General features: G+C 33.8%; 1 protein-coding gene across 1 annotated transcript; it reads right to left on the bottom strand.

Annotated features, from left to right (window-relative positions):
- Positions 1-3,483: 3,483 nt before the first annotated feature.
- On the bottom strand, positions 3,484-11,346 carry LOC107574785 (guanylate kinase-like). Its single transcript, XM_016261225.1, has 7 exons — positions 11,096-11,346; positions 10,979-11,020; positions 9,241-9,337; positions 7,917-8,055; positions 7,747-7,831; positions 7,562-7,647; positions 3,484-4,118 (listed from the first exon to the last, which is right to left on the bottom strand). Exons 1-7 carry the CDS (start codon positions 11,205-11,207, stop codon positions 4,083-4,085), a joined length of 597 nt encoding a protein of 198 aa, XP_016116711.1. The 5' UTR covers positions 11,208-11,346; the 3' UTR covers positions 3,484-4,082.
- Positions 11,347-11,904: the final 558 nt, after the last annotated feature.

Genomic DNA, 11,904 nt, shown 5'->3' on the forward strand with positions numbered 1-11,904 from the left:
CCCTTTTGGGGTAGGGGCGTGTTTGTTTTGGTGATTTCAAATATCAACATTGGCTACCAGAAATCGCTTACCCTGCCTTTAATTGGTACCTGGATTAAATATTGCAGTTTTAATTGGTTTCAATGGGGACATTTTTAGCCTTAAGGTCCCGACTCCCGAGTCTATTTTTTTTATCTAGTGTAAAGTAGATATATGAAAGGAAATTAGGGAGAAATATTAAAATTCCAATAAACATACACATTTAGGCGAAAATGTATGCTGTTTGAATTAACACAGGCAAGAAAAGAAATAAAATCCTAAGGATGAACAAGGGTTAACTATCACTAACAACATCAGTATCATCAAGTACAATAAAAAGCTGAATGAACATACATTACATACATACCATACATAACTGAATTCGGGCACTGACATGCGGGGCGATGGGGCTATATATATATATATATATATAATTAAGGATGTACTGGGCATTGAAGGTGAAACAGACCCATCGCCCCGCATGTCAGCGCCTGAATTCAGTTGCAAATAAGATAACGTATATTCCTAATGATAACTAATCAGACAGTCACACACTGCACTGTAACTGTGTAGATTTATTACTACTCGCACAGCACATGTAAATAGTTTTAGAATAAAAAAAAAAGAAAGAAAACAGTGACATTTAGTTTAGACATTGTTTTGAGACATTAACTGCATTCCTCAGATTTCACATACACCACAAACTAAATATTTAACATGAATGAAATGAAATGAAACAAAACAGGTTCTGCAGTTTTGTAAGAGATGGTATAGCAAACCATGGGATCTAAACCCTAGCCTGATTTCAACCATATTTCAAATAAAAACAACTTGTATATGCAACACATACACAGGATTGTTCTACATGCCAAAAACAGCTGGTGTCCGGTCATATTACATATTTTTTACACTCAATGGACATACAGTACTTTGAAGGTTTGGGAGAAACAAATATAAACTTTAAGATGCCGCCAAACTTTCTTCTGTTGCACATAAGAGCCCAACTTGAAGCTAAAAACTATTGTTATACATTATACCAGGTGGACTAGAACCATATTTTAGCTCATAATTTGACATTTTTGAGTATTTTATCATGTGAAATCACTTTTATACTCTGTATCAGTAGATCAAATGACACAATCCATTTTATTATGTTTCAATCGTTAATAAACATACTGGTGTAATGTAGTTCAAATTAGGTAAGAAGATCAAACGAATAGTGCCTGTAATACATATTCATACAAAAAACAACTTGTATATGCAACACATACACAGGATTGTTCTACATGCCAAAAACAGCTGGTGTCCGGTCATATTACATATTTTTTACACTCAATGGACATACAGTACTTTGAAGGTTTGGGAGAAACAAATATAAACTTTAAGATGCCGCCAAACTTTCTTCTGTTGCACATAAGAGCCCAACTTGAAGCTAAAAACTATTGTTATACATTATACCAGGTGGACTAGAACCATATTTTAGCTCATAATTTGACATTTTTGAGTATTTTATCATGTGAAATCACTTTTATACTCTGTATCAGTAGATCAAATGACACAATCCATTTTATTATGTTTCAATCGTTAATAAACATACTGGTGTAATGTAGTTCAAATTAGGTAAGAAGATCAAACGAATAGTGCCTGTAATACATAGTTTAAGTTTAAAATGATGTATTATTTTGGTTTTCATATTATTTGATGGTCACATTTAATTTGAACAGGAATAGATCAGAATTGCTGGAACAATCTGAAAATCTACTAAAGATCAGCTGTAGAAGACTAAAAGCATCAATGTGTCCTAAAGCTACCTAAAGACTTGTGGCTGTGTTTATAAGCTGCCTTACACTAAAAACAGAGTCTGAAACAAAGCCGGTATTGGCTTTGAACTCTTTATAAAACTTTCAAAGCTGGTAAACATATTAAAGTGAAATATTATCCTGATTTACAAAGCTTAATCTGAGCAATATGCATGTAATGTGTATGTGAAACATGATTACGCATTTCAAGACACCAGCAGATGAGACGCAACCATTTCCATCATTTAAGAATTAGTTAAGAAAATCTAGCGTAGCATTAGTTCTGGCAGGTCACGTTAGTCTAGCTCGCATCAGCTGCCTCTCAGCTGATCCCCATCTACCTATAGGAATACGACACCCATCTAAGCATTCATATATAAGGTCCCTCAGTATTATCAGCAGTTTTTGCATTGCTCAATAGCTGATTACCCTCCTCCATCCCCAGCTCCTCCTCTGTCAGTCAGGATTCAGCCTTCTGATTCTCCTTTGAATCAGACTAATTCTAAAATGTGTACATAAAATTATTGAACTTTAACGATATCTGCAATACATTTATGTTAGTTCTGTTAACCCTGGTCATATTACATATTTTTTACACTCAATGGACATACAGTACTTTGAAGGTTTGGGAGAAACAAATATAAACTTTAAGATGCCGCCAAACTTTCTTCTGTTGCACATAAGAGCCCAACTTGAAGCTAAAAACTATTGTTATACATTATACCAGGTGGACTAGAACCATATTTTAGCTCATAATTTGACATTTTTGAGTATTTTATCATGTGAAATCACTTTTATACTCTGTATCAGTAGATCAAATGACACAATCCATTTTATTATGTTTCAATCGTTAATAAACATACTGGTGTAATGTAGTTCAAATTAGGTAAGAAGATCAAACGAATAGTGCCTGTAATACATAAAGTTTAAAATGATGTATTATTTTGGTTTTCATATTATTTGATGGTCACATTTAATTTGAACAGGAATAGATCAGAATTGCTGGAACAATCTGAAAATCTACTAAAGATCAGCTGTAGAAGACTAAAAGCATCAATGTGTCCTAAAGCTACCTAAAGACTTGTGGCTGTGTTTATAAGCTGCCTTACACTAAAAACAGAGTCTGAAACAAAGCCGGTATTGGCTTTGAACTCTTTATAAAACTTTCAAAGCTGGTAAACATATTAAAGTGAAATATTATCCTGATTTACAAAGCTTAATCTGAGCAATATGCATGTAATGTGTATGTGAAACATGATTACGCATTTCAAGACACCAGCAGATGAGACGCAACCATTTCCATCATTTAAGAATTAGTTAAGAAAATCTAGCGTAGCATTAGTTCTGGCAGGTCACGTTAGTCTAGCTCGCATCAGCTGCCTCTCAGCTGATCCCCATCTACCTATAGGAATACGACACCCATCTAAGCATTCATATATAAGGTCCCTCAGTATTATCAGCAGTTTTTGCATTGCTCAATAGCTGATTACCCTCCTCCATCCCCAGCTCCTCCTCTGTCAGTCAGGATTCAGCCTTCTGATTCTCCTTTGAATCAGACTAATTCTAAAATGTGTACATAAAATTATTGAACTTTAACGATATCTGCAATACATTTATGTTAGTTCTGTTAACCCTGGGTGGGTGGGGGTACCGCCAATTCAAACTGTATGCTAATTGTCAATCATCTTTGACGATAGTGGTCCTGACAGAACCAAGCTTTACTCGACTTGTACAGACGTTCAGATGCAATTATATGAATGAAAGCAGGTGTAGCACACTGCTCATATGTGCAGATAATAGCTCTGAACGCGTAAACATTGCGAATGGAAAGCTGCATTGTTTACAACAGCAAAGAATGAGTTATTATAAAATATCAGCATAGAAAAAACCCCAATAAATTAGTGAACATGTTAGTTAGATATAGAAAATCTACGATCTCTGTTGTCTCTTCCATTATTATAAAAAATGTGAAAGAAAAAGAAATATCAAAACAGAAACAAGGACTTAAGAGTTTTTCTTGGTTAAATCTACATGTTTCCGACCTGTAGCCCAGGAATTACGTAACGTACATGGTAACAAAATAAACCTGGAATATATAATATTAGCCTGCACCGTGTAGTAATGAATATATATGACATTCAGCAGTGTTGGAGTATCGACTGAACCTCAGAAAGTCTTTCCTGGTGGAATGCTGAGGTCTGAAATCGTTCTGCTGAAGCTGGAGGTGAACAGAGAGGTCACAGTGGTTAGCAAGTGTGCTCTCGTCTAGGATTTGTTGGCATCTCTGACCTTCTGGATTTCCTGTTCAAGGAAGAGAAACCACGGAGAGCTTACAGAGGGACATCTGTTATACAGATGAAGGAAGACACTAGAGGGATTTTAACATGAATATGGATTAGTGGTCGACCGATATTGGTTTTTTGAAAGCCGTTGCCGATATCTTGGAAAGCAGAGTGGCCGATATTATTTATTTTAATTAATATTTAAGAAATTTTAAATCATCTGAAAATGGATTTAAAAATAAATGTGTAAAATAAACATACTTATACTTTAGATGACAATGTATTTTTCACAAATAAATAAATATTTAATAAAAAGTCAACATTGTAACCAAAAGGGCACTCAGTAATCTGGGAAGTTTGTGTGCATTGGGAATCATATTTTTTCAAATAAAGCCAAGGTAAGAGTAATTTACACACAGTGAAAATGACATTAATGTGACAGTGGGCAAATGGATAAAGCGCAGCATAATTTGAAATCACGAGTTTAAATTTTGTCGCTCACGCATCTCCAGTGAGGCTGAACTCTCCTCCTGTCCGCATTCAATTTGCACAGACCGACCATCATGCAGAGAACACGCGATCATGCAAGATCTCAACTGGATTCGACTAAGTTTGCAAGGTTTGTGAAATTAAATGTTCATTAACAGACATTCAAATATTTGTTCAAATGATTTAAATGCGTATTTGCTGAATGCTGACGGCAAACGAGACCGTATTATAATGTTTGCTTTTCTATTACTAATCATATAAAAGCAATCGTTATAATACTTTTTTAAATACATTTTAATTCCTTTGTTTAACTGTTCTCTGATTATTAGACAGACTTCTAGACAGAACTGTTAATGACGACAGCAAAAACGAGGGAGAATGTGAGCACTGTGTGCTCAGACGCTGCTGTTCTCCGCGCCGTTAAAATAAAAGTCCCGCCTCGAAAGCATCGGCCAAACAGGAAAAACTTATCAGCCGATGCTGATATGTGAAAAATACCAAATATCGGCCGATATATCGGCATTGGCGATATATCGGTTGACAACTAATATGGACGTAAAGGTATGATGGTTTTGTGGTACACTGTGGCTTTATCTCATACACTTTTTCCAATAAATTTTAAGTTGTTTTTTCCCCCCTAAAATTTAAGTAGAGGAATTAAATTACATCAGATACACTGAATTAGGAGAGAAAATTGTGTAAATGAACACTAATATGGATGTAAAGGTATGATGGTTTTGTGGTACACTGTGGCTTTATCTCATACACTTTTTTTAAGTAGAGGAATTAAATTACATCAGATACACTGAATTAGGAGAGAAAATTGTGTAAATGAAAATGTCTAAATTCAAACAGAGCGCTGCTGGCTGTATAATATTTCGGGTGTTTAAAAAACCCACGAAGCACCATTAACATTAATGATTAGGCAGTTTGGGGAAAAAAGAGAGGTGAATTGTAGAGCTGCACAATTAATGGAATTTCTAATCGCGATTACGCCACAATTACGAAATCGTTCAAAGCGGCAATTAATCATTCAAAGTCCACTTATGTTATTCTGCGTGCTTTAGATGTGTTTTTTCTTTCTACAGATAATCTTAAGGGGTTTTCCATTGTTTTAATTTTAGTATAACGTAATACCATTCATATTTTCACTTTTTTTTTAATTTAAAGAAGAAACCAATTGGGGAAAAAAGAGAGGTGAATTGTAGAGCTGCACAATGAATGGAATTTCTAATCGCGATTACGATTACGCCACAATTATGAAATCGTTCAAAGCGGCAATTAATCTTTCAAAGTCCACTTATGTTATTCTGCGTGCTTTAGATGTGTTTTTTCTTTCTACAGATAATCTTAAGGGGTTTTCCATTGTTTTAATTTTAGTATAACGTAATACCATTCATATTTTCACTTTTTTTTTAATTTAAAGAAGAAACCAATCCAACGTATAGTTGACATTGAGGCTTAATACTATAGAAAAACAATAAATGTTTTTCAGTTAGTGTTTTCATCTCTAAAAATATGGCATGCGGTTGCTTCAAACAATGGTGGTGTAAACATTATTCAATGTAAATAGTGATAATCGTAATTAATAAATCGCAATTACAATTTCAAGGGAGTAATCGACAATTATGATTTTTGTCAATCGTGCACGCCTACAAGCTAATAAAGTATATACATAACTGTTTTAGTATATATAATATTCATACAATACAGAATTAGTTGAAATACATCATGGAAGCTTGTTTCCACCATGGAATAAAAAAAAAAAGTGAAATATAATTGCAACTTCTCACAATTCTGACTTTTTTCTTGCCCTTTCTCACAATTGCGAGGTTATATATCCCACAATCCTGACTTCTTTTCTCTGAATTGTGGGATATAAACTCGCAAATGTGAGTTATAAATCCAAGTCAGCTCACAACTGGCATTTTCTTACAATTGCGAGTTTATATCCCACAATTCTGACTTTATAAATCACAGTCGTGCATATAAAGTCAGAAATGCAAGATATAAACTCGCAATTGTGAGATAAAAAGTCACAATTACATTTCTTATTTTTCTATCCCGTGGTTGAACGGCTTCCGTAATACACTTTATTTGTAAAGTAATAAAAAAAACAACAGAAAATAGAACGCACTATGGGAAAATAATAAATAAGCTATAAAATGCGTAACTGTTTAACAATATTTTTTTTCTAAATAAAATTTTTGCTCAACTGGATTTTATCTCACAATTCTGACTTTTTTCTTGCCCTTTCTCACAATTGCGAGGTTATATATCCCACAAACCTGACTTCTTTTCTCTGAATTGTGGGATATAAACTCGCAAATGTGAGTTATAAATCCAAGTCAGCTCACAACTGGCATTTTCTTACAATTGCGAGTTTATATCCCACAATTCTGACTTTATAAATCACAGTCGTGCATATAAAGTCAGAAATGCAAGATATAAACTCGCAATTGTGAGATAAAAAGTCACAATTACATTTCTTATTTTTCTATCCCGTGGTTGAACGGCTTCCGTAATACACTTTATTTGTAAAGTAATAAAAAAAACAACAGAAAATAGAACGCACTATGGGAAAATAATAAATAAGCTATAAAATGCGTAACTGTTTAACAATATTTTTTTTCTAAATAAAATTTTTGCTCAACTGGATTTTGTTAATCTGTTCCAAAGAAATCCAAAATAAAGTAAATAACTGGTTGCAACTGAAATATGTCTCTGTGTGTTTATCAGAGGGATGTCTATTAAATTTTTTTTATTAGCAGTGCATCCTGATACTGTGATAGAGTGCTATATTTGTGAACGTTTTTATATTTTTCATCAAAATCTCATACCATTCCACAATCCAAATTTTTTGGGAGCAAGTATTTAATTTTACACTGGTGCTTTTATGGGAAGCCTGTACAGTCGGACTAATTTAGTAAATCTGGCCTCTAGTGATGAACATTTAGGCTGGAAAAAAATTACCTCAAGAACAGCATCTTTTAATTTTCCATACGCTACGTCAAGATCATCATTGATAATCACCACATCAAATAAACCTGGCTCTTTGCCTGAAATATGGATATATAAAAGTTAGCATGCTACTCCAGATGTGAAAAAAACACTGCAGTATTTCATTAAAAATAATTAGCATAGGAACGGACACTTACTTATTTCCATGTCCACTTTTGCTGCATGTAAACGCTTTTGTAAACTTTCCTCAGATTCAGTTTTTCTATCCCTTAATCGTTTTTCCTGAAGACATACAATTTTAGATTAAAACGTGAAGACGACACATAAACAGAACATTTGGATTGGAATGATTTACAGTATTTCTCACCAGGATTTCCATTGACGGAGGCTGGATGGACACATAGACGGGGTTGAGATCGGTTCTCTTGATGTTCTTCACTCCCTGCATGTCAATGTCCAAAATGCAAATCATATTTTTGGCCTGAACAGCCTGTACAGCTGCTTTACTGTGAACGAGGCAAAAACGGTGTTAGTTACAATTACATACATATTCCTGCATACATGTAGTATTTCTCTAGTTTGAACATGATGACAAACATCAGTGATGGGTCGTTCATGAATGATTTGTTCATTGCTTCGGTCACATGACAAATCAACTAAAGACTCGGGAGGTAAACTAATCACTTATGGTACTCATCTTTGGCTACATTATAATGATTTCCTAATCATTACGTGTTTGAAGAATTTGGCTGTTGAAAATGTAATACACAAATAAACAAAATTTTGATGAAATAAACATGGAGAGCAGCTGTCCTGCAGAGTTTAGCTCCAACCCTTATTAACGTTCTGGTACTGTTTGGTCATTTTTGACTGAAAATTTCATTTAAAAAATTTTTTTTTTTTACTTCATTGGAATGGAACGCAACTTGGTAAAGGTTTTGGCACTTGCTATGTGAACACACAAACACATACAAAATAAACGGTCCTGAAAAAAAAATAGTCACACTTGCACTGTTCATGGTCAAAAATGACCTCATTGGAAATTAATGGGAAGTGAATTTCTTCTAGTGGAAACGTTTGGTCCTGAAAGTTCATTTTTTGAGACCTCAACCTCAAAAAAACAACAAAAAAAACCTTGTTTAGATATAGGGCTTTGATTTTCACACCGTTTGAGGGTAAAACATTTTATATTTCTTATAAAATGTAAAAATTTTATTTTGTGCATTTTTCCGAATTATTTTTTAAATTATTGTATGTATGCATATGAAGAGTTTATACTCCGTTTTTTTAAATGTTCAAAAATCATGTTTTTTATTGTGTTTTATGGTGTCAGTTAGCTGTCATTTTTGGTTATTTTTTAACCTAATCAAAATAACCCAACTGCAGTTTGATTGAGATTAATTGGAATGCACAATGAAAAAACATGATTTTTGAGAATTGGTAAAAACGGAGTTATCCGTTTTTTGCAAATGATCTCTTCATATATATATATATGAATCACCTGAATCAGCTAATCAAGGTCTTGAAACTTCCAGTAAAGTGTGTTGGAGTTAAAACTCTGCAGGACACCTCTGTTACAAACCATTCAGTAATGGCAAAATCGTTTAAGAAATTATTTTAGTATCAAAAGAAGGATGTCAGAAATGTACCTTCACATATAAACGCAAGACTCTTTATAAGGAGGACTGTACCTCGTTCCATACATGTTCCCTGAAAATTCAGCATTTTCGATAAATTCACCATTTGCTATGGCTGCCTTCATCACTTCCCTGGTAACGTAATGATAGTCTGAAGAAAAGATGATATGCGTGTCAGTATGTCAATCATTGACAAACTTGTAACTGATGAGCCAGAATACTAATAAAAACAACAAGCAGCACAAATTCATAGCTGCTGCATCAATTTGAGCTCATCACTGTGTCAATGCATTGCTTCCAGCGCCATCATTACAACACTGAGGTTCAAGAACCGATTCTCTCTTGATGATCTCATGTGTATGAGAAACTACAGCTAAAGGCCTGTTCTCACAAACACTAATGTTCAGCACAAAAACTCAGGTTGACATACCCCATTTGTATTTTTTCTTTTTTATTAATAATTATATGTTTGTCTAAGTATTTGCTGCTATGACTGATATTATACTGATGAGAATAAACAAAGCCAAACAGCCAGTCCAATTTTTTTATTCGCTATTATGTTTTGTGTTATTGAGCAGCGGATCTGGGCATGCAACCAAAATCGTGAATATTATTGTATAAAAAAGGATTGCACTGACGCCATGTGAATGTTTATGTTGGCCTGAACAGTCACATAAACTGCCGTTCACTCAAATTAACATGTTTAATCGCACCAAATTTTTCCACCAAACATTTGTCTTTTTTTTTTTGTGCACAGGCCTTAAGATTTGATTCTGTTGGACTAGTCATGTCAATTGTGATGTCATTGTGAAAACATGTTATGCTTGCTGGGTTTTGTTCAGTGAGGATAATGCAAAATAGGGCTGGGTAAAAAATATTGATATCTCGATATTGATCGATTCTCATTTTTACGGAACGATATAGATTCTTAATTCCCAAGAATCGATGAGTCTAGCCTGTTTACAGTTAATGGACAGAACGTTGAAGGGTGCTTCCCATCCAATATATCGCAATAAGCATTGTGCGTTGCTACTTTTAATATGAAACAGTCTCAGATTTCAAATTCTGTCCATTGTATTGCAATATTCAAACAATAAATGCCGTTTTGGCGCTGTTTAATGTGGAGTGACAGATCGCTGTAGCGCCTCAGATCAAAAGACGCGTGAACTGATCATCTCCTCCACATTAATATCAGCACAAAATAAACATGACTAAACATCCGAAGGTAAGTTAAAAGAAAATCGCGCAAAGACGTCAATATAACGGCTTGTAAACAATGTCACGTAATGTCACATTTACCTCAGAAAAACATATTTGGTGACCATAAACTCTTTAGTCAGATAGAAAAATAAACTGTAGAGAGGGGCATTTTGTTAAATATATGCAACATATAACATATTCATTATACATTTTACTGTTCTTCAATCTTTAATTTGTTTGAATAAATCCATCAAGTTTTTATGACAGCCACCATTCTGTTTATATATATATATATATAAAAAAAAACGACTTGAAGTAGAAATATTATGATGTAATTGTAACTTTATTATTTAAAAAATTTCTTTAAGTGTAATTTTAACAAATCAGTCAATTTTAAACTTCAATATTATAGTAATGCAGTACTAAATCACTCATGTAAATGAGAAAATTTGGTATGCACTGTACCTGATATATATCCAAAATAATCGATATTGAATCGAATCGTGAAATTTGTGTCAAAACCCAGCCCTAATGCAAAAGATATTTTCAGAAAAGCTGTGTTTTCTGTAGCACCCAAGATCAAAAGCCTAACCTTTGCCGTTCTCCTCTCCTGGACGGGGGCTTCGCGTCGTATCTGGTAAAAGATAATTCTGGGTTATTTTTTAGTTTCCACTAAAGAACAGCATTTGTGCTTCAGTATGTGACTCACGGGAAACGCTGAAGCCAAATACACCCTCAAACTCCTTGAGCAGCTTCTTCAGCAGAGTGCTTTTGCCAGCTCCAGACGGTCCGCTCATCACCACAGGCCTCGGTCCAGCCATCGCTAAACCACACCAGACACAGAGAGAAGGCAGCCTTCAGAAAACTCTTTCAGACTAAAGTCACTTTCATTCCTTTACCAAACTAATGACTTAGAAGTCTCTTATGCTTAGCTAGGCTCCATTTATTTGATCAAAAATACATAAAATATAATATTGTAAAATATATTGTTAAATTAAATTTCTATTTGAATATGTTTTAAAATGTGATCAAAGCTGTATTTTCAGCATCATTACTCTAGTCTTCAGTGTCACATGATCTTCAGAAATCATTCTAATATGCTGATATGCTGCTCAATTATTGAAAAAATAAATGGTTGAAAACCATTTTTGCCGCTAAATAGTAAAAAACGATACACTTTTTTTTCAGGTTTGATGAATAGAAAGTTCAAAAGAACAGCATTTATTTGAAACAGAAACATTATGAATGTCTTTACTGTCACTTTTGATCAATTTAATGTGCCTTTGCTGAATAACAGTATTAATTTCTTTTTTTAATCTTACTTGCCCTTAACCTTTGAATGTTGAATGTCACGGTTTACACAAAAATATAATAAAAACAGCACTTTTTTTAACTGTATTTTTGATCAACTAAATGCAGCCTTAGTGTGCATAAGACACTTCTTTCAAAAAAATCATGTTATTTTAAACACATATAACTATATATAAAGGTGGACAGGGATGTTTTTTCCTCAACATG

This window comes from Sinocyclocheilus grahami, unplaced genomic scaffold (genome assembly GCF_001515645.1).
Source record: "Sinocyclocheilus grahami isolate Dianchi unplaced genomic scaffold, SAMN03320097.WGS_v1.1 scaffold2338.1, whole genome shotgun sequence".
Lineage (NCBI taxonomy): Eukaryota > Metazoa > Chordata > Actinopteri > Cypriniformes > Cyprinidae > Sinocyclocheilus > Sinocyclocheilus grahami.